Source organism: Salvia hispanica, chromosome 1, assembly GCF_023119035.1.
Source record: "Salvia hispanica cultivar TCC Black 2014 chromosome 1, UniMelb_Shisp_WGS_1.0, whole genome shotgun sequence".
Lineage (NCBI taxonomy): Eukaryota > Viridiplantae > Streptophyta > Magnoliopsida > Lamiales > Lamiaceae > Salvia > Salvia hispanica.
In genome coordinates, this window is record NC_062965.1 from 19,688,116 (window position 1) to 19,709,125 (window position 21,010).

Sequence of the window (21,010 nt, forward strand, 5' to 3'; positions counted from 1 at the left end):
TGCTAAAACTTTTATTATTAATAAATAGGGAGTAAATAAATGTGAACTGCTCACATTTCACAAAATCCTTCATCGTCAACAACCATCAAGATTCAGGGCTCTCTAAAGGGGAAAGTCTGGGATGATGTCGGCGGCGGCTTTCATGTCTCACAGGCCTCTCACTGCATTCAAAACTTATCAGCACTCCAATGTATTGTCTTGTTTTCCGCCGGTTTCGTCCGTTTCTTCGTCGTCTTCTTCTGTTGATGCCGAATATGCTCCAAGAAATCGACGAATGGTTTCTTGTGCATGCGTCGCTCCGCCTCAAAATCACCAGCCTGCAAACTTTAAGGTATGCTCTATCTTTCATCAATTCAATTTCTAATTTTTTTTCCTTAATAAATGAGCTGAACTTAGTAATCCATGGCTGTTGATGGGATCTGAAGTGGATATTTTGATGGTATTGGGTTCATTTGGTTTTGTAACTGCTTCTATTCAGCTACCTATAAGTTAACTTCAGCATGATCCATCGTTTCAAGATCCTTGTTTCATCGCATTTTTGTTTGTGTTTGTTGCTTCTATTCTAGATAGGCAGTGTAAATTTTGGAATTACAAACTTTTAAAATGTTTTGATGTGTGATAGGTGATGACAAATTTTCAACTTTTAGGTGCTTTTTTTCGGAATGTAATCATGTACTCATGTGGAAACATACATTTCTGTTCATTATCTCCAGGGTGCTCACAAGATGTATAATTCGAGCATCAACGAGGAGGATGAGGATGCATCCGATGTACTCATTGAATGCCGAGATGTCTACAAATCCTTTGGGGAAAAGCACATACTAAAAGGTGTGAGCTTTAAGGTGATTTTCTTATTTATGCTTTGATTCTGTCGAATGGTTAATACATTATCCAATGTATTTGTTGTTATTTCAACTGACCAAAAGATAGTGATTTTACCATCATGATTTTAGGGAGGCAGGAATTTTTGTAAGTGGTGAATTTTAGGCCAGGGGAATGTTTAATCAATGGGTTGTCACATGAGATAATCCATCTTGGGCTACTCATTATTGGTTGTTACTTGATAGTTTCCTAACTAACTATATTTTGTTAATGAATGAACTTTAGTGAATAAGTCTGTGTTGCCACAAGAACCAGCTCATTCATTCTCAGTGGATACCACCTTAACATTGACAGAGTTAATTTCTTTTGTAGATTAGGCATGGAGAGGCTGTCGGGATTATTGGCCCATCTGGGACAGGGAAGTCAACCATCTTGAAGATTATGGCTGGGCTTCTTGCTCCAGACAAGGTAATTCTTCAGGTTTATTCCTTTCTTTTGGTATAATGCCGTACTTTTAACTTTACTATTATTGATAGAATCTACTTTAGATGGGTATTGACTGTCCTCTTGTGGTCAATCATTAATTATGAACAACTAGGGAGAGGTATTGATTCGCAGCAGAAGACGACACGGGTTGATCAGTGATGAGGAAATTTCAGGCCTAAGAATTGGCTTGGTGAGAGATAACATTGTTTGCATCTCCTGTATTATTCAGTGACTCCAGACAGTTCTTGAATCTGTTGCCCATGGTAACAGGTTTTTCAGAGTGCAGCACTGTTTGATTCTCTCACTGTTCGTGAAAATGTCGGGTTTTTGTTGTAAGATGTTTGTCTTTGTAATTAGATTTTGCTTCATTGTTAACAACTGCATTTTTTAGGTATGTTTCATATTATATCTCGAATTTCTGTGACAGATATGAAAATTCAACTATGCCAGAGGATAAAATTGCCGAACTCGTCACTGAGACTCTAGCTGCTGTTGGACTAAAGGTATGTGGTTAATGACCATGTCCATATAGCTACTATCTAAGCTTATCGAAAAGCATATATATAGGGGAGCATTAGTGTGCATCCTTCTGACACATACTTCCAACCTTGTGCTGCCACGTGGCACGTAACATGCAAAATCGTAAACGATACAATGCAATATACATTAGTGGACGCTGAAGATGGATTTCCGCATATTGCATTATAGATATAGACAGATTGCATTATAGATAGTTTAATGTTGCATTTTAGACATAGACTGTGTAATTTGCATTATAGACATAGGCGATTGACATATTCATTTCTTAAGGTGGAGGTAGTTTAAGAGAATTCTTTGTACAGGGAGTTGAAGATCGATTACCTTCAGAATTGTCCGGTGGGATGAAAAAGAGAGTTGCGCTTGCTCGTTCCATCATTTTTGATCCAACAAAGCATGTGATTGAGCCTGAGGTATTATTTGTTCACCTTTTTGTTTCTACCAAAGAAAATTCAGGTGCTCTTCTTACACACTGGTTAAGATTTTATATGTTTTGGCTTGTACGTTTTTGGTGCTTCAAGGTCATAATATGCAATGTATTATTATGAAGTACAATTCCATTTGCACTATCCAAGTAAAAAATATCATCATTTTTACGTATGGTATTTATATCTATTGACATCATGCGTGTTTTGAATAGGTGCTTCTATATGATGAGCCAACAGCTGGTCTGGATCCTATTGCATCAACTGTTGTTGAAGATCTCATTCGCTCGGTTCATATGAAAGGTAAGGATGCACTTGGGAAGCCTGGGAAGATTGCGTCCTATGTGGTAGTCACTCATCAACATAGCACAATCAAAAGAGCTGTTGATAGGTAGTGGTTATTTTCTAGCCTTTTGCACAATTTCAGCTACTTCTTCACGTCCTAATACTAATACCATATCTAGGCTGTTGTTTTTGTATGAAGGAGCAGTTGTTTGGCAAGGAATGACTCATGAATTCTCCTCCTCAACGAATCCAATTGTTCGACAGGTAAACGCCAACTCTTTCATATTTGTGTGTAAAGGTTCTGTTGGCACAATGTCATGAATCGTAGATGTATACATTATATCTCGTGGGAAAGTTGCTGCTCTAAAACTAATACTTATGGTTTAAATAGTGATTCTCATACGTGAATTGTACTTTCAGTTCGCATCGGGGAGCTTGGATGGGCCAATTAGGTATTAGGTATGACAAGGCCCATATCCGTGGCAGACAGGCAGAGTTTTCTTAACTAGGCTATTTGAAAATTTCCATCTCCATGTATTTGCCCTACAGTTGAGTTCAAAGGAATTTCATAATTTCATTTCTGTGGTATCAAATGATGTTTTCCATTTTATTTTTTAATCCAGCTTGTTCTTTCACTTTGCACGGTGATGGTACCATTTGGTGTAGTATCCAATCCCATGTTTCAAAATGGAAGTAAAATTTGATGCTATTTGTATGCAGAGAACACGTGGTACTAAAAGAATCTCACTTTACCTAGATGATTTTGAAATGAAAGCACCAACCCAAGAAGAATAGCATCGAATATATGGATTGCAGAGTGCATTAAGCCTCAAAGTAGGAATCTAATACTCTTAATTGATGATGTAAGAATGTTCTTTTAGGTTATAGGGATCAAGGATTATGCTGGCTTTTGAAGATTGAATTTTGTGCTATGCCAATTCACTCTCAATTGAAAATGGTCAAGATAGAACAAGCAGGAATCTTTATTTACAGAAACTAAATCTTGTGAGACATTTATGTTGGAAGCAAACACAAGGTGCTACTTAATCTTTTCTACCATAAAAATCAGTAGTTTTTGGTCTGCAACATGTAGTTTCTGGTTTGACCATAACAACAAAGCCCAATAACACCTGCATAGAAACTAACAAAACTAGTTACACACAAAATCTTCACTGAAATCAGTCCCTGCTCGCTCCCATCTCTCAGTAGCATTGAAGGCCGTCTCTTCCCATCGCATGATGATTCCTCGAGACAGAGGCCTGGGTTGCCTGCAAACGCCCCAGGAAACCTCCAGTAGCCCTGTCTCGTGGGGACAATCCCGGAGAGACAGTTATACGATATATTAAACAGCATTAAGTTTCCAAGACTAGATATGTTTTCTTGAACTGACCCTGAAAAGGAGTTATGAGACAAGTCTAGCACCTCCAAACTAAACATCTTCCCCATCCCTGCTGGAATTTCACCCTCGAGGAAGTTATGTGACAGGTTTAGATACTGCAAACCTTGCAATCCAAACATCCCTGCTGGGATTGCCCCTTTGAGTGCATTATCTGAGATGTCAATCCCACTTCTGCTTGTTAGCTCGTAGTCGAACATCACTTCATTTCTAGCAGAAATTACTACAGAGACCTGCATTTCAACATCTCTATACTCTGATCCACCATTATCCCTGTGATTAAAATTTGAACTAGTGTTGAAACTACCATCTGGTATGTAGCCAGAGAACTTGTTGCCCATAAGATTGATCGTCTTGATTGCTTCAAATGTGAACAACCAACTCGGTAGGGATCCATTCAGCTTGTTATGTGAGAGGGATAAAAACCTAAGCTTGGACCATTTGGATACAGCATCATTCAGAGAGCCAGAAAGCTCGTTTGAGCTCAAATCGACAACTTCCAATGACTTGCACCCTGCCAAGGTGAGAGGGATCTCCCCGGAGATTCTGTTGTTGCTCAGTGCCAGTATCCTCAAACTATCCAATGCATCAAGCTCTGGAGGAATCTCACCAGAGATATTGTTGTTGTTCAGCTTCAGTGCCAGTAACTGAAAGCAACCAACAATGTTCAAAGGAATATTTCCAGACAACGCATTGTGAGACAGATCAATCACTTGGAGGTAGGTCAAATTCCCAATTCTCTCCGGAATCTCACCACTGAGAAGATTATGGGAGAGAAACAAGGCCTTCAAGTTCTTCAGCTCTGTGATAGATGATGGAATCTCCCCTGTCAACAGATTATTGGACACATCAAAGAGCAAGAGACTCGACTTGTCAGGCGCCCCCACAATAGTAGATGGAAGATCTCCAGACAGCTTGTTGAAGCTCAAGTCCAAAGCAACTAACTGCTCAGAAAAAACCAATCTTGGAGAAATCCCATATTCTAGTTGGTTGAATGAGAGATTGAGCTGTGTCAGCTCACGACAAGTAGAAATGCAAGCTGGGATCCCTCCTAAAATGGAGTTTCTTGCTAAGTTGAGCAATGAGAGGGACTTAGCAGCTGGCAAGAAGCAGGGCAGAGTGCCCGAAAACGAATTCGAGGCGAGGTTGAGCTGCACCAAAGCCTGCTGGAAATCACCCACAACTCCGGTCAAATTATTGTGTGACAAATCCAGATAGAGCAATGACATTGCAGAATACAAGGTAGTAGGCATTTCCCCACTGAAATTGTTAAATCCCAAATTAAGTCTCTCGAGTTTGGAAGAGAAATTCCCAATCCACGCAGGAATCTCGCCAGAATACTCATTGTGGCTGAGATCAAGAATCACCAGCTGGTTGAGCGTGGCAACAGCTTGAGGGGCGGAGCCATAGAAAGAATTGTAGCTAAGATCCAAAAGCTTGAGGTTCGTCAAGAGATTGAAGCAGGAGGGAATGGGGCCACGCAGAGAATTGTGTGAGAGAATGAGGGTTTGAAGAAGAGTGAGGTTGCAGAGAGAGGGGTGTATTTCACCGGTCAAATTATGGGAGGAGAGGTTGAGCGTGGTGAGCCTGCCGGAGCGGTTGGAGATGGAGAAGCCATCGTTGAAGCCGTGAAAATGGGATTTGAGCTCCAAGATTGCAGCTTTGTCTCGTGGGTCGACGCCAAGAATGTTAGGGTTTAGAGAAGCGCAAAATCCACAAGGTATTATCAGTAGCAAGAAAGATACGAAACAAATTGGGACTTTGATTTTGCCTCTCTCAATCATTTCTAATCTGCAGGCGTCAGTTTCATGGAAGAAAACAGTTAAACAGTAACAGTGGAGTGCCGTTTTACTCACCTCACCTCACCTCACCTGAGAAAGAAGAGGAGAGAGAGAGATAGTAGTAGTACAGACATTCGTTGTTGGGCAAGTGGAGTAGGAAAGGGAAGGGATGCCAAAGGGAATTATACTCCATCACACTTTCACATGAATAAAGCGCACTCCAAATTCTCGATTACTGTGTAATTTTTTTTTTTTTTTCTTTTCATGTATTTGCACTTTGTTAATCTAGTAATCTCGACACTTCTAAATAACTGTTGAAGACTCTGGTAAATGCATAGTTACATGTAATTATTGTTGGAATATCTTGTCACACGCTGTCTTTTTGTGTCGCGTAGCAATTCGATTCAATATTAAAATCAATTATTCAGAGATGATGATAAGGATGAGGAGAAAAAAAAATAGAGCTGGACGAGTCAAAGAGAAAGAGAAGGAGAAGTCGGCGAATCCCCAAATCATTGATTGGAGAAAAAACAAAGCTGAAAACAGTAAATTTACTTACTTGATGAGCGCCATTTTCAACCGAATTTCTTCAATCATCTATGCCTCCAAATTGACTCTCTCATTTCTCATCTTCTATAGTAATCTCGCATGGCGTCGGTATTTCTGTACCACGTTGTGGGCGATCTGACGGTGGGGAAGCCGGAGCTGTCGGAGTTCTCGGAGACGGAGACGGTGGGGGCGGCGATAGGGGCGATTGGGGATTCGGCGGAGGGAGGGATTCCGGTGTGGCGAAAGAGATCGGTGAAGAGTCCGTTTGAGAACGCGCAGAGCAGGCAGCAGAGATTCATTGGCATTCTCAACGCATTGGATATCGTCGCATTCTTGGCGAGAGATGATTGCTTGGCTGATCAGGAGAAGGCCATCAACACCCCTGTTTCTGAGATCGTCACTCCTGCTAATTCTGCTCTTAAAGTTGTTGATCCAGGCACAAGGTTCTCTACTCTCTCCTCTCTCCTCTCTCCTCTCTCTTCATTCATTATCGTTTCCTATTGCTATCTATTTCAAAATAGGAATGGATTTGAAGATCATTTTGGATGGGATCACAGGTAAGCATAGGAATGGATTTGAAAATCATTTTGGATGTGATTTGGGAGTGGTATTGTTGATGCTGTTGTTGATTGGATTTGGATAAAAACAATATTTAATGGTAGTTGAAAACGTGAATCAATCAGTTTCACTTGCAATTCTTGTTTTGGAAACTTTCTGGATTGTGTTGGATTTGGTACGAGAGCTACATTTACTACTACTGCGCATTCTGTCTGTATATATGGTACTCTGTGAATTTATGTTGGTTGTGCATACTATCATCAAGAACTAGAAGTTCCCATTATTTTTTCAGTGTTCAAGAACTGGAATCTGACTACTTGATTCTTGTTCAAGATTAATAGATGCTCTTGAGATGATGAAACAAGGAGCGAGGCGACTCCTCGTGCCTAAGAGCTTAGTATGGAGAGGAATGAGCAAGCGCTTTTCCATTCTCTACAACGGCAAATGGCTCAAAAATGCAGACTCGTTCGGAGGCAGTAGCAGCACAAACGCATTAGCTACCCGTCCTTCATCCTCTTCCACCTCGTCCATCCAAGACAAGTTCTGCTGCCTCTCAAGAGAAGATGTCCTTCGATTCCTCATTGGTTGCCTCGGTGCCTTGGCTCCTTTACCCCTCTCTTCGATTGCTTCTCTCGAAGCCATCAACCCAAACTACTGTTGGATTGAGGCGTCCTCTCCGGCCATTGATGCCACCAAGAAGCTCCCCAATGATCCTTGCGCTGCAGCAGTTGTCGAACCAACACCAGAGGGGCAACACAAGATCTTGGGTGAGATCTCTCTGGCCAAGCTCTGGAAGTGTGACTACTTGTCTGCTGCGTGGGCTCTCGCCAAATTATCAGCCGGCCAGTTCGTGATGGGTGTCGAAGATCACATGAATTCAAGATCACTACCTGATATTGATACCCACAGTGATGAAATAGCTGGAGAGGAAACCAATGGAGCAGCAGCTAATTCCAATAGGTTGAGAAGGAAGTTCAGCAGCAGAAGCATCGGTTTCTTCAGCAACTCCTCGTCTGATCCGAACCTCAGCATCGGGAGGAGCATGTACCGCGGTAGGACTGCACCCTTGACCTGCAAGGCTACGAGCTCACTGGCTGCTGTCATGGCGCAGATGCTCTCACACCGGGCCACCCACGTCTGGGTTACAGAGATCGAAAACGATGACATTCTTGTTGGTTTGGTGGGATACACTGATATCTTAGCTGCAGTCACAAGGCAACCTGCAGCTGCTGCACCAGCTACTTTGGATTCCAACTTATAACCCAATATATTGCTGCTGCAATGTTGAAGTTTTTTTTGTTTGTATTTTGTAAGATGCCGTGATTCTGGTTTTGGTTTGGTTCCATTCTCTTTATAGAATGATTAAATGTTGTGTGATTTCCATATTTGACCATAAAATAAGTTGTGGTCGTTACCATTAAAGTTTATCATAAATAAGAAAAAAGCACAGCTTTACTGTCAAGTATTTCTCTTTTTGTTCTTAGTTTTGGATGAAGTCTTTGATCCAACTTCACTTATTCTAGTGAAGCCAAGAACTCAAAACAAATATAGACATGATGATAAACACTGAGATGGAGAAAATGGAAAAATCAAGAAATGCATTCTAATGAATTGCAAGATGGAGCAAAGGCCAGTTGTTATGGAATGATCATAAATTAAACTGTCCCCCTCAACCATATTTTACATACCAGTATTATATATGCACATGCAGCCACCAAGTATTTAATAGTTTTAGTAACTGCTAACAACCTCCCATCTACTTTCTTCAACTTGCATCTCATCTACTACTACTACTAAACTAGTATAGTTCTCATTCAAGAAATAAAGCACAGACCATCATCCAGCATTATCCTCTTTTACTGTAATAACTACCTATCTCCATTGTAGTAATGCTACACCACAATAATGCAGCTGCTCAATGGACCACTACAATTACCTCCTCTCCCAAGTCCCAACTACAACCATCACTCTAAGCAACACCTTTTTGATTCAATCTTGAACTTTGACCCCAAGAGGACCTTAACAATCAGACCCTCAACTCGTTGTCATTGACGATCTGTTATTCATTCTCAAGGAGGGCACTTATTTGGTAAAGCGTTGACTGAGTATTTGAAGAATTAGGGGATCAAACAAGTTCAAAATTTAACCAATCAATCAAAGTAAATGATAGATTAGGCTATAGTAAATAAGTATATATCCTACCACAACTTAATAAGTGGATTGCATTGACTTCAGAACCAAGAGATGAGAAGCGACCAAATCATGATATGGCATAAGTAGAGCAAAACCAATCAACAACTACATATCTTGTGTCAGCAGCAACCTTGAGATACAAAACAAATACTCCATATTATAAAGAAAAGTCTACATTGCCACACCAATCATAATGACACCCTCAGACTGTTTAATAAACAAAGGCTGACAAAACTAATAATTAATCAAAGCAATGAACACCAGAATGACTCAAATCTTGATCCCACTCATCAGGAAACACACTCCCAAAATCCAACATGCGCCATCATGTTCTGCCAGAGTCTCACACAACAAACAGCAATAATGCAAATCATCACTTCACTAAATCTTCATTTTACAAGATAAAAATTGCATTTGCAACCCATCAACAATCATTCTTTAGAACTTAGAACCAAAATATTGCACTACTGCTTTTGCTGCTTCAGCTAAATCTAGCTAACCTTTTCCTAGAAAGAGCTCGGAAGAGCAAAACAATTACCTGGAAATAGCTAGCTGCCCCTCAAACAAATAATAAACATTTACTATATAAACTAGCAGGAAAAAGGAGCAGATATAGACTTTCTCCCTCTTCCAAACAAGACTCAACTAAAAAAACAATATCAAGAATTAGATATGGCATCCAAAGCAATTACAAGTCTTGGGAGTGAAAGAACAGAATCCAAATGGCCTGTTTGGAATGTTGCAATTGATTGCATAGCAGCATGGAGATGGCAAACAGTAGCTTCTGCTTGCACCTCCACAGCAAGTGCATAGTGAACAAATCTGAAAGCTCCCCAATTTCCTTCTGCTATCATTCACCATCACCATCACCTCCTCCTTCCCCAGCTCCACCAGCGGCATCATATCTTCCGCCGACACCTGTAAGATCAAGAAACCATTTTTATCATCAAGACTCCATTTTTGGGGTGCCCCAGATGATAATTCAAGAAACCACAAAGATGGGGTTTTACACAAGAATGTCTGTGGGATCCGTCTTCTGATACAAAGAAGAAAAAAAATGGTGGAGATAGAAACTTACCATGAACAATCTAAGTTGTTGATGGAGACTAGAGGTGAATAAAAGAATCAACACAGACCAGAAAACCCCACTACTTATTGCACGCATTTCTTTCAACCTTTGATGTTCTTCCAAAATTGAAAGGAGAGGTAAAACGGTCGGAAAATGAACCAGGAGATGGTGGTGGTGAACTAGAGTAAGGGAGGAGAGTAAGATCTTTTTTGTTGAGGGAAGAGGCAGAGATTAGGTATGAACATGCATCTATATATCTAACTATTGCTCGCTAATAAATACTAGTACTCCACTACTAGTAGTTTTGGTTTTGAATGCCTATAGAGGTGAGATGGAATAAAGGGGTTAATTGCATTAAATAAACAAAAAGAAGAATTGTTAACTTTTGCAAATGGGCATTTCACACCTATAGCTTTTTCATTCTTTTTCCCCTGCTTTGGACCTTCCTACTTTATTCTCTCTTCATATCTCTTTATTTTTCTATTTTATTTTTTCTTTACGGCACGTGACTCATCATCAATTTCCTTTACACAATTTTTGTTAATTTTCATGCCGAAAAGAAATATATCTACTATTATGGAACGAAGGGAGTACTAGTTACTAAGTAATATCATCTCCGTTTTATAGTAATGAAGTAATTTCTCTTTTTAGTAAAAGTTAATATTCTTCTCATTTGCTTTACTCACTCTTACTTTATCTCTTTGTTTTTTTCATTTTTTACTTTATTTTTTATTTACTTAATTTATTTAACAAATTTTTTTTAAATCATATTCTGAAAAGAAACACCTCACCTACCACGGAACGAAGGAAGTATTAGTATAGCGACATGAGGTAGGAAATTGTCACATGTTGGTGCTGCGTTAGTAAATCTTGGTCGGCGTATATACCCAAGAGTAATGTCTTTTCTAGGGAACAAAGCTAATCAATTAATTAAGTGGGCCGTCAAAGGAATGGAAGAAGGCCCTAAATGATAGTATTTGAAGCCCAACTCTGAGGCCCACATCCTAAGTTTCATTCCTTTTATCAAATCCATCCAACTGTTTTTTCGATCTCAGCTACCATCAAACCTCAACTTTTCTAAGCAGAGAGATCAGCAATTGGTAGGAGATGGCACAGAGAACGGGTGGTCCGGGGATGATAGGTTTCGACGGAGTGCGGCGGAGAAGAGCGGTGGAATCTCCGGCGGCGGCGCCATCGATGTTGACTCGCGGTGTCAGCTCGGTTTTCAACTTTGTCCGGTTCGCAGAATTCGAGATCCTCTTCGTTCTCTTCTTCCTCACGGCTTTCATCATTTTCAAAGATCTGGTAAAATACTTTTCTCTTGTTTTTTATAATCGTTAGAATGAGAGATTTGTTGTTTAGGAATAGGATTGATGAGTTTTGATCTATGTAACACCAATTCTTAATACTGAAACAAGCATACGGAGGTCATTTTTAGGTCATCGTAATCTTATTTTTACGTCATTATAGTAAGTAAAGATCGACATAAAATGACCTTAGCATGACCTCAAACCCAAAGTTTATAATATGACCTATAATTGTTTATAATGACTCTCCGTGTTTTTATTTGATTATTGACCATTAGATACCAAATCTGTATTTTGTATTGAGATCATTTTTTGTATTGATCATTTTCCTAGGATTGATAGTGGAAAAAAGTAATGCTAGAACAATTACTGACATGTATATATTGTGTGTGATGGAAAATGGAATTGCAGACCTCAAGACCTGAATACAATGATATCATGGTGAAGAAGCCCGGTGGCCGTGATTGGTGGCCCTACTAGTTCCAACATACCTCTTCACAGAGAATATTACTCTTATGATTTTGAAATAAATACTAGTAGGAGTACTACTTTACTTTTTCTTTCATTGATGATTTGAGACATGTGAAAATGTATATGCATTACAATATGGTAAAATTGCACTATCTACTCCCAAAATCTTGTTTATCATACTCTCACACTCTCATAGATAGGAGGCAAATTTTCTGATTCTGCGGTTTGGATGGTCGAGTCCAGACCTCCAATTTCTCCTACTCACAACATAAATTTAATCATCTATACTGCTAGCCAAAATTCAGGATTTTTGCTAAAAAATGGAAAAAATATGTATTCAGGTAAAGATTTAGAGATCCTTGTCGATTATGATCGATGCTCCATGAGAACAAACTGGTGTATCATCTGATTGCACCAAACTTGAATAATTTCCACCTCACAATCTACAGACATGCTTGTTGTCGGTGTTGTTTATGCCCGTCCCTTCATTTCACTTGCAGTTCTACCATCATCATCACCTGCACTCACAAGAAAGGACAACCATAGTCATTTCAGGTTTGTGGTCTCTTCCAGATGCAGGTTGGAAGCAGCAGAAACAACGGGCCATTAAAAAAAAAAAAAACTCTTTTCCTAACAAAAACTTCGTTCACCTGGTTGCACTATTCTGCTAAAATACCTGACTAATATCACTAAAAATTGTTTTTACTTAAAGGTATACAAACATCAATGTTTATAGTGTTTTTGGTTGGTTCCAGACTTCCCTGTGTCTACAGAATCTCTGTTCTATAAGTACTCCCTTATTTTAAGAGAGCCTATCATGCCAGGAAGCGAACTTGTACACAAATCTAATACTACTAAACAATGAAATCAACTGCGTAGTTTCAATCCGTTAAACATAAATGAAAGAGTAATGGAACAACCAAAGAAAGCCAATGCCCCGACAAAGATGGCACTTGCTATCACTCATATTATGAGAGTACTTCAAGAATAGAAATAATCAAGTCATGATTAAACTATAAATGAGGCAAAACTCATGTGTGCCTTAGTTTTGTAGAATACCTGCTATTTGCTCCTCTAGAAGAATTAAATGAGGCATCCCTTTCTTTCGACTGTTTCCTTGGCTGTTTCACCACAGATCCTAACAAGCATAGGTCAACCCCTACAAAGGGAGACAGTTATGAAGTTGAAAAGTTACCAAAATTCAAGAGAATTAATAGAGCATTCAAATAAATACCAGAATTTACCTGATTGAGTTTTGGCACAGCAAACGTTGATCTTTATAGCTTTCTCAATGGATTGCTTTTAGATGGAACAACTATCTCGGCACTTGCCCCTTATAGGGAAACAAGATATAGTATCTTTTTTTCATGGTTTTATCTTTATGACTGATCAGATTATATTAGAATTCAATCACATACAACCTGAATCAATGTAGGCTGAATTAAAAACACAGGTTCCAGTTCATCTCCCATTGCCATAGAACATACGACCCAGAAAGCAAACTTAAATGAGAATGAGATAAAACACAAACAAGGTTACTTAGTTTGATGTGTCTAGATATTGATGCAGTATACTTTAATAACCTGCGTCAATACTGTTAAACAGAAACCTACTGGTCTTTGACAGCCTGACGTAGAAAATGACTAGCCAGTAACCTAAAAGCATAACTGACAGTTAATAGCACATATCCTAAATACCCAATCATTTTATCACTAGCACAGTCAATGAAGAGGCACTCTTTAGATTCCTGATAGAAAAACTAAAACTGCAGTTTTAGTAATGAGATATATCAAACTTATACTCAGTTTTTGATGATCCACACTAATGACCATTACATGAAGGATGTAGTATGAGTTCCAGAAAAGTAATCAGTAGAAACAGGTGTCAAAATAGTTAATGGTGAGTTGAGTACACCTCGAGACCAAAGTAATGTCACAAATAATGATAATCTTTACTACTGACCATGAAATGAAGGGGACATTGCAACCGTTCTAAACATGTAGGAAATCAACCATAATCAGCAGAAATAGCTATTAGCGCAAGGAATGACCCTGTATGCTTTTGGGAAGACCATTGCCTAGAGAGGCAAACCTTGCTGCAAAAAGAAATGCTCAGAAGACTGTCAAAGTAATACAAACATATGAAAATTATGTGGCTGTCAAAAAAAGGAATCATCCACTACTGCCTTTAAGAAATGTGACAACATTTGCAGACTTTTACATAGCAGCAAGTTTAAGAAGTGAATCTAGTCAACTGAACTGCATCTTCAGAAAAGCAGATTGACTTGGAATTGAATTCTGTACATCTCCAGCCACGGAAATGAATTTACAGGAAGCTGTTATTTATTTATCTTCCAAGATTATATAAGGCAATAACTCGATTACTTTTGGAAGAAACATTTTCACTCTGAGTCAGCGTTATTGTCACCCGAGGGTTTTTGTCTAGCCTCTGACAAGGAAAGCCGCCTATTGTTTGTGTAGCTTCCATCCATGAGTCCATCTGAGGAGAAATTTGCTGGAACTGTTCCCGGTGAAGAGGCCAAAAAACGGCGAATGGCTGCAGAATCAGTTGATGATGATGCAGGTGTATCGTATGCAAAAACTCTCATGGGGTGGTCAAACTTGCAGCTCGGACCAAACTTGCAGATACCATATCGTGAGTAGAATACACATACAGGCTCCCCCTACAACCAACAACAAAGAAATACATGTGAAAAGTAAAATGCTGAGTTGGGCAAATACTCAAAAAGTTAGAACCAACACAAAAGGTATAGATTTGCGTAAAAATTTACTAATTGATCTGAAGTGAATAGAGGGAGAAGCATAATATGGTTCAACTGGGAGATCGGAGATTTTATAGTAATATAAAATAATAACTCAGCTGAGTTTTATGTTTCTGATGAAATGACTTTTTACAGTCATCACTGTTTTTCGAATCAACAGCAGATTGTGAAAACTGCAATCGTGGTGATTAGAGAGCAATGATTGTCGCTTCTAGCCCTTCCATACACTTTCTAGTGGATGTAGGCAAGACAAACTAGCTCTTTATTCCCTTTTCATTCTTTGGTGCATAATTCAACAGTAATCTTCAAAGACACACTGATTCCTAGAATATAGAATAACTGAAAGTGAAGGCAGAGACCCCATTCTTGGTTTAATTATCCCAGGAGAGTGCTAGAAAAAACCATGTATAAATGTTGGTGCAAAAACCTACCGGGCGTAAAGGAAGTCCAATTGGACTCAAGTGACAGTCAGGAACAGGAATCAGTCTTTCCTTAGGATGGTGAAACTTACAAACTGCACCAAATTTGCAGTCCCCAGTCTTCATATAAAACTGGCATTCCGACTGACCTAGTCTCTCAGGAAATACATTATCTTTTTGGAATGTATAATATCCCATTGGTACAGAACCATACTCAGATGCAATATTTCCAGAGTCTCCCTGATGTGACGCTCCATCATTCTGGATGTTTACTGCTGAAGGGGGTTGGTTTTCAGAAGATAGAGCTGAACTGGGTTGACCCTGAAAACCATGCATGAAAATTTCAGATTTTATTGTGAAGATAGATAATTCTTCAACAGATCTTGCATCCAACTGATGGAACTTCTCTATTTATTATCTCTGTGAGAAACAGGTGTGGGAATGAGCAACTTATACGTGCGCTTTTTTCATACCATGAGGCTAAAATGTGATTTAGGTTTTCCTATGTTAAGTACTCCCTCCGTCCCACAAAGATTGTCCCACTTTGACCGGGCACGAGTTTTAAGAAATGTAATGGAAAGTGAGTTGAAAAAGTTAGTGGAATGTGGGTCCTACTTTTATATATTAGTTTTATAATAAAATGTGAGTAGGAATGAGTTAGTGGAATATGGGGTCCACTACCCAAAATGGTAAAAAGTGAAATGGGACAAACTTTGTGGGACGGACCAAAATGGAAAAATGGGACAATCTTTGTGGGACGGAGGGAGTAGTAAGTAAGGTGATTAGGGTACTGAACATGCTCCATTCTGTCTTGCTTAGACAAAGCAAAGCCACAGTGGACAATTAATTCAGCATAAAGAATACAAGTTCATAAGAAATATTACACTGTATATGTTCCATCCAGGGACAGATACCACTCCCTGTTGCATGACAAGTGGTGTATAACTTGAAGGGCTTTGCCACCTTGGACTGGCAATAAAAGAAGCTCTTGACAATGGATATGACAGCTGATTGGTTGTAGGAGAATGAATTGCAGGATATACAGCAGAACCACGTAAAGAGACCATCATGTTTGATGGCTGGGGATGATGGAATTTACAAGTGCTCCCGAATTTGCACTGTCCATTTCTTATATAATATGCACATTCTATCTCATTCTGTACACCGTATAATGAGCAAAACTAAATCAAAACAAAAGCTTGAAAACCCATAAAAAATTTCTCTTGTTCAAGAATTAACTTTCACTTATGCAAAGTTGGTGACGAAAACACAAATTTCTGGAGCACAGACTATTTACTCAAAACCACTCTCCAGTATGGAACAATGGTGTGTGTCCTTCTCTTATGAAGGTGCACATCATCCAGAAGCCTAGCTAGCCCCAGCCCTTTCATTAACTCGAACACAAAAGCAATTGTACTTTGATTCAAAGTGCTTTCTTCATCACACCTTGGACTCATCCATCTTTTTCCTCTCAAACTAGACCATATTTATAATCTATTTAGAAAAGTAAAGCTAATTTTTCTTCATGACTGTGAAGTTCTCAACCAGATTTTTATCGAGATCATTTTTAAAAAAATAATGAAAGCTAACGCCCATGAACATCACTCAGTAATTATAACCACACTTTGTCATAGTAAAAAACAGTATTTCATGTATCAAAACTATAGCAACTAGGTCAATGAAAAAAGTATGCAGGACTCCAAATTTGCAATGCCAATTAGTTGATCAAACTTAAAAACCAACTAACAAATTAAGCCAAGGAAAAATCAATGAAAGGGGGTTATGGGTGCAGACCGGGCGAAGTGGATATCCCAAAACATTTAAGGCAACTCGTCCGGTAATCCCAGCTTTGTCTCGAGGATGGTGAAATTTGCATGTGCCTCCAAACTTGCATGTCCCCGTTTTTAAATAATACTGGAGAGAAGACAAAAATTCCCAGATGATAATATAAGTGGAAGCAAGTTAGAAGCAAATAGAGAACTTCAGACAAATTTTATGTCAAAAGTGACAACAGACAGACTCATATTATAAAAAAATCCACTAAAAACCTCAACCTTCTTCCAGTGAGATGTTGGTTAAGTAGAAGCAGTCTATGAATCTTTTATCATCAATTTTCTAACACCTACATTAATGTGTATCGGCTCACTCACTATAATAGATAACTATGAAGACCATTCATCTCAAAGATCTTGTAGTGCCAGCATTGTAAACTCCCTCCATCCATGAAAAATAATCTCATCTTTTCATTTTGGGTCCACAAAAAATAGTCTCATTTAAAAGTGGAAAGTTTCTTTATCATCCTTTGCCCACTTTTTCTCTTTCTCTCTTCTACTTTACCCAATTTTTTCTCCCTCTCCCTCTTACTTTACCAATTTCTCACTAAAACCCGTGCCGCCCACCCATGGGACTATTTTTCGTGGACGGAGGGAGTATTAGACAATATCAAACAAAAACCTATATGAGCCAACAATTATACAAACTACAAAGAAATCAGAGGAAATATAAAAATGTTACCCCTACTAGGAAAATCGATAAACTAAATACAAATAAATTCACACTCTTAATGCTTAAAAAGAAGTTCATTATAAACCTTTATGGAATCATCAAAAGAGTCACCCTACAGGGTATATGTTGAGCAGTGCTGCAGTGGTGAGAAAATGCAATTCAACAAATGAGGATAAAGTTGCACGCATACCTCACATTCAGGTTGTCCTATCCTTTCTGGGTATTCACCTTTCATCATTGCTGTTGCAATAGCCTACAATTTAAATTGATAGATTTCAGAATAAAGTGAAAAGATAAAAATTAAATAGTAAACTGACTGTACAGTTGTTGTTTATGGATTCAGGATTCAGGGTAACCAGGTGACAAATGCAATTAGATGATTGTTTCGGTCATATTTTTACAATAATATACGCAGCAAGCAATCTCGGACACACTACCTTCAAAATTCAAGATGCAACCCAGTCAAAGTAGTAACACGGGCCAAATAAGAGTCAAATTCATATTAAGTTTGTACCATTGAAAGTTTGAAATGTTAAACTTCCATATCACATACCAGTTTCCTGTTGGGGGGGTGGTTGAATCGACATGTAGGCCCAAACCGGCACACTCCTGTTCTAATGTAGTATGAACAATCCAGTTCACCTTCACGAACAGGATAAGGTCCAGACTCCATTTGTTCCCTTGATCTCATGGTTATTGGCCACAAAACATCTGAAAAGAAAAGACACCATTACTAAGAAATTCATCTTCTACTTTATATGATGTAATGACCCTCCTCTAGATAAAGGCGACATTCTATAGTGCACAATTTGGAACTCTCAGCATTTGCATGAAAAGCAGAAAACAAATATCAAGGCCTCTTTTCTAGTTGTTGTATATAAGTATATTGCAATCTTTGTGAGCCGACTAATGCACTTGGAAACCATGCTTCCATGCAATCTCTTACATATTCAAATAATGCAGATTATAAGTGAAATCTCCACCTAATGATGGAGGATTTAGAACTAGAAAATGAGTTACAGATTGCTGAAATGACTGGGAGAAATTTAAAGCCTCAATGAATAATGGTATTTAACATGAGTGGAAGGTTATGTTATAAGAGCATTTACATGAAGAGCTGACAAATGTAGGCACAAGCAATCAACAATTTCCAAGCTAAACTAATCTAATCCACAAGGAACAAAAACAGAGACGTTGAAAGGATTAGCAAAAGTAAGCCAGTGGCAGGAATTTTTACAAATGATCGGGTGAGCTACGCAGAAACAAGCATATGTAAAGTTAACAAAGCTTATGTAATACAGTAGAACCTAGTCCTCCCTTCAAAATAAACTAGCTAGTTTGGTAAAATAATCAGTCAACGCCACGCTGATCATCAAACAAACACTACTACAATTAAAAACCGATAAGATAACAAAGTCAATGACGACTAGCGACAGGACCGCAACGGAAATCCTCCCTAAATGCGCACGCAATCAACGCACATAAAATCGAACAAAAAAGAAAAGGAGTTTTGAAATGGCGGAGACCTTGGTGGTGCATGGAGGAGGAAGCGGCGGTGACGGAAGGTCGCGACATTGGAATTCACCAGCCGCATCCACATGACATGACGAGCTGCCAGAGTAGCAGTGAGATTTTGAGCGAACAAAAGGAATGGCGCAATACGGCGCTCTCTCTCCTCCACAGAAAGAGAGAAAAAAAAATAAAGCAGCGAAAATGAGAGGTAGAGTGAATAAAAAATCACCAACCAAACCACTATTCACTGTTCCCTTGTAAAAATATTTTTGAAGTGTTTCACACTTTCGGGGGTGTTCGGTCTGTAAAATTGTATCCGAGATTAAATTTATAGTGTGTTTGGTTCATGAAATTCAATCTCACAATTCAATTCTAGATTTATAATCATGAGATAATTAGTCTTAGCTAACTCAATCCTATATTATATTTTAGTATTATTTTATCTTAAAAATCGAACACAACATTAATGCAAATTTATTTTAAATTTATTAAAATAATCACATTCCATATCCTTGTAGCTTTAGATTTTTTTAGAGGGCATTTATCTTTTTTAGTTTTAATGTTAGCATTTTATTTTGTACTATAGCTTTTTTACATATAAAAGTTATGAATATCGTCAAGCTTGAAATGCCATGGGACAACAAAATTATAGTATGAAATGAAACTAACCCTTTACATAGTCCCGAAAAACACCATCTTCAATATGAACTGCGATCTTATCAAAAATAAAGTAGCGCCTTTTTCACAAAAAACTGGAACAAATTCTTATCCATCTGCTGCCAGATACAATGTCACCAACATTTCCACTTTCAAGATAAAAATGCTATATCACCATCACACCACAACCATCCTTCCATTGATCAAGGCAAGTAGCTGTGAGAATGATTAGGGACCTAAATGCATCAATAAATATTACCTTCATCAGATCTTCACTTTCGTCTACCTCTTTCTCTTCCCCTTTATTGTCATCATTGAGATCTTTACCATAGATTTCTTTCTTCATACTATCTTTACCACCTACCTTGTCTTTCTTACCACGAACTAGAGGTTTATGAGTTTATCCAGAGCCACAAAACCACACGTTGAGAGCTCTCAGTTCTAGAAATTATATTTTGAACATTTCCAAACTAGGTTCTGATTAGAGACTAGAAAAATCCATGACATGCATCTTAACCTTTTTAAAATACTGGTCTCCACATTTGACACTATAACATGGCATTAAATAGCTGCCATACCAAATCACCAATTACCTTTTCGGTTGGATTTTTTGATAGCCCTTCGCTTGAGAGAATACCTTCCAACTCCTTCACTACAATGGTTTCTCGTTTGTCATCGAGCGCTTGTTTAGCATTCTTGTAAATAACAGGAAGAATACTGACAATTAAGACCAAAAAATGTGACAATGTTAACAAATTCCAAACACACTGAGTAAAAGAGAGGGTCTAACTGATGCACAAACCTCATTCCACAAGCTTTGATTATTGATTTTAGATTCTCTACCTTCCCATGCACAAGTGTTAATTTTTCTTTCCTCTGCTGTCAAAATGCTTATATTATACTCCTATTGGGTACTGTAATTAAGGTTGGCATAAAAACTAACCAGGGCTGATCTTTCAACAGATGATTGGCATTGACCATCTTCAGATAAACTTTCATCCTCAACTAAATTATTATCCTCTTCTTTTTGACTTTTTGAAAGTTTGTTTGGCTTCTACTTGGGAGAGACATAAATATCTGCATTTTCAGTGATTTTACGTTTTTTTAGCTGTTCTGAATTCTTAACCTTCCTCGTTTTCACTTTATAGTTCATCTCATCACTTTCATTCTGTGTAGCATCAGATTCCTCTTCGTTGTTAACCTTCCTTAGCTTTCTTTGTTTCGCATCGACTTTTTTCTTAACTTCTTTCCAGGAT

At 38.5% G+C, this 21,010-nt stretch overlaps 6 protein-coding genes across 8 annotated transcripts; 3 read left to right on the forward strand and 3 right to left on the reverse strand.

Moving 5' to 3' along the window:
- Nucleotides 1-121: 121 nt before the first annotated feature.
- Nucleotides 122-3,173, forward strand: LOC125223690 (protein TRIGALACTOSYLDIACYLGLYCEROL 3, chloroplastic-like). 2 transcript variants are annotated; one of them, XM_048126948.1, is made up of 10 exons: nucleotides 122-331; nucleotides 714-842; nucleotides 1,195-1,290; nucleotides 1,421-1,498; nucleotides 1,579-1,640; nucleotides 1,736-1,811; nucleotides 2,151-2,258; nucleotides 2,486-2,661; nucleotides 2,735-2,819; nucleotides 2,976-3,173. In XM_048126948.1, exons 1-10 carry the CDS (start codon nucleotides 122-124, stop codon nucleotides 3,012-3,014), a joined length of 1,059 nt encoding a protein of 352 aa, XP_047982905.1. In that variant the 3' UTR covers nucleotides 3,015-3,173. The 2 variants fall into 2 exon arrangements, with proteins under 2 accessions (XP_047982905.1, XP_047982913.1); XM_048126956.1 differs by having other exon boundaries at nucleotides 195-331; nucleotides 714-828; nucleotides 1,200-1,290.
- Nucleotides 3,174-3,520: 347 nt separating this feature from the next.
- On the reverse strand, nucleotides 3,521-6,086 carry LOC125210936 (receptor-like protein CLAVATA2). Its single transcript, XM_048110586.1, has 2 exons — nucleotides 3,946-6,086; nucleotides 3,521-3,854 (listed from the first exon to the last, which is right to left on the reverse strand). Exons 1-2 carry the CDS (start codon nucleotides 5,733-5,735, stop codon nucleotides 3,758-3,760), a joined length of 1,887 nt encoding a protein of 628 aa, XP_047966543.1. The 5' UTR covers nucleotides 5,736-6,086; the 3' UTR covers nucleotides 3,521-3,757.
- An 84-nt stretch (nucleotides 6,087-6,170) lies between these two features.
- LOC125210945 (CBS domain-containing protein CBSX6) lies at nucleotides 6,171-8,216 on the forward strand. 2 transcript variants are annotated; one of them, XM_048110598.1, is made up of 3 exons: nucleotides 6,171-6,277; nucleotides 6,372-6,724; nucleotides 7,173-8,216. In XM_048110598.1, the coding sequence occupies exons 2-3, from the start codon at nucleotides 6,381-6,383 to the stop codon at nucleotides 8,098-8,100; spliced, it is 1,272 nt and encodes a 423-aa protein (XP_047966555.1). In that variant the 5' UTR covers nucleotides 6,171-6,277; nucleotides 6,372-6,380; the 3' UTR covers nucleotides 8,101-8,216. The 2 variants fall into 2 exon arrangements, with proteins under 2 accessions (XP_047966555.1, XP_047966561.1); XM_048110604.1 differs by having other exon boundaries at nucleotides 6,200-6,724.
- Nucleotides 8,217-9,393: 1,177 nt separating this feature from the next.
- On the reverse strand, nucleotides 9,394-10,401 carry LOC125210967. The gene is made up of 2 exons (XM_048110629.1): nucleotides 10,111-10,401; nucleotides 9,394-9,950 (listed from the first exon to the last, which is right to left on the reverse strand). The coding sequence occupies exons 1-2, from the start codon at nucleotides 10,195-10,197 to the stop codon at nucleotides 9,699-9,701; spliced, it is 339 nt and encodes a 112-aa protein (XP_047966586.1). The 5' UTR covers nucleotides 10,198-10,401; the 3' UTR covers nucleotides 9,394-9,698.
- Nucleotides 10,402-11,132: 731 nt separating this feature from the next.
- On the forward strand, nucleotides 11,133-12,058 carry LOC125210975. Its single transcript, XM_048110641.1, has 2 exons — nucleotides 11,133-11,406; nucleotides 11,820-12,058. Exons 1-2 carry the CDS (start codon nucleotides 11,209-11,211, stop codon nucleotides 11,886-11,888), a joined length of 267 nt encoding a protein of 88 aa, XP_047966598.1. The 5' UTR covers nucleotides 11,133-11,208; the 3' UTR covers nucleotides 11,889-12,058.
- A 1,973-nt stretch (nucleotides 12,059-14,031) lies between these two features.
- On the reverse strand, nucleotides 14,032-19,284 carry LOC125210961 (zinc finger CCCH domain-containing protein ZFN-like). Its single transcript, XM_048110615.1, has 7 exons — nucleotides 19,112-19,284; nucleotides 18,139-18,296; nucleotides 17,776-17,838; nucleotides 16,875-16,994; nucleotides 15,965-16,237; nucleotides 15,093-15,401; nucleotides 14,032-14,562 (listed from the first exon to the last, which is right to left on the reverse strand). Exons 1-7 carry the CDS (start codon nucleotides 19,158-19,160, stop codon nucleotides 14,281-14,283), a joined length of 1,254 nt encoding a protein of 417 aa, XP_047966572.1. The 5' UTR covers nucleotides 19,161-19,284; the 3' UTR covers nucleotides 14,032-14,280.
- Between the last annotated feature and the right edge of the window lie 1,726 nt (nucleotides 19,285-21,010).

Bases quoted from the DNA above. Each gene is read 5' to 3' on its own strand.
- LOC125210967 (XM_048110629.1), bottom strand. From the start codon at position 10,197: ATGCGTGCAATAAGTAGTGGGGTTTTCTGGTCTGTGTTGATTCTTTTA. The intron at 9,951-10,110 runs GTAAGTTTCTAT...TTGATCTTACAG, and splicing joins AACAACTTAGATTGTTCATG to GTGTCGGCGGAAGATATGAT.
- LOC125210936 (XM_048110586.1), bottom strand. From the start codon at position 5,735: ATGATTGAGAGAGGCAAAATCAAAGTCCCAATTTGTTTCGTATCTTTC. The intron at 3,855-3,945 runs GTCAGTTCAAGA...CCCACGAGACAG, and splicing joins TCTCATAACTCCTTTTCAGG to GGCTACTGGAGGTTTCCTGG.
- LOC125210975 (XM_048110641.1), top strand. From the start codon at position 11,209: ATGGCACAGAGAACGGGTGGTCCGGGGATGATAGGTTTCGACGGAGTG. The intron at 11,407-11,819 runs GTAAAATACTTT...ATGGAATTGCAG, and splicing joins TCATCATTTTCAAAGATCTG to ACCTCAAGACCTGAATACAA.
- LOC125223690 (XM_048126948.1), top strand. From the start codon at position 122: ATGATGTCGGCGGCGGCTTTCATGTCTCACAGGCCTCTCACTGCATTC. The intron at 1,812-2,150 runs GTATGTGGTTAA...TTCTTTGTACAG, and splicing joins TAGCTGCTGTTGGACTAAAG to GGAGTTGAAGATCGATTACC. The intron at 2,662-2,734 runs GTAGTGGTTATT...TACCATATCTAG, and splicing joins ATCAAAAGAGCTGTTGATAG to GCTGTTGTTTTTGTATGAAG.
- LOC125210945 (XM_048110598.1), top strand. From the start codon at position 6,381: ATGGCGTCGGTATTTCTGTACCACGTTGTGGGCGATCTGACGGTGGGG. The intron at 6,725-7,172 runs GTTCTCTACTCT...TTCTTGTTCAAG, and splicing joins GTTGTTGATCCAGGCACAAG to ATTAATAGATGCTCTTGAGA.
- LOC125210961 (XM_048110615.1), bottom strand. From the start codon at position 19,160: ATGTCGCGACCTTCCGTCACCGCCGCTTCCTCCTCCATGCACCACCAA. The intron at 18,297-19,111 runs GTCTCCGCCATT...TTTTCTTTTCAG, and splicing joins CTCCTCCATGCACCACCAAG to ATGTTTTGTGGCCAATAACC. The intron at 16,995-17,775 runs GTATGCGTGCAA...TCTTCTCTCCAG, and splicing joins TAGGACAACCTGAATGTGAG to TATTATTTAAAAACGGGGAC.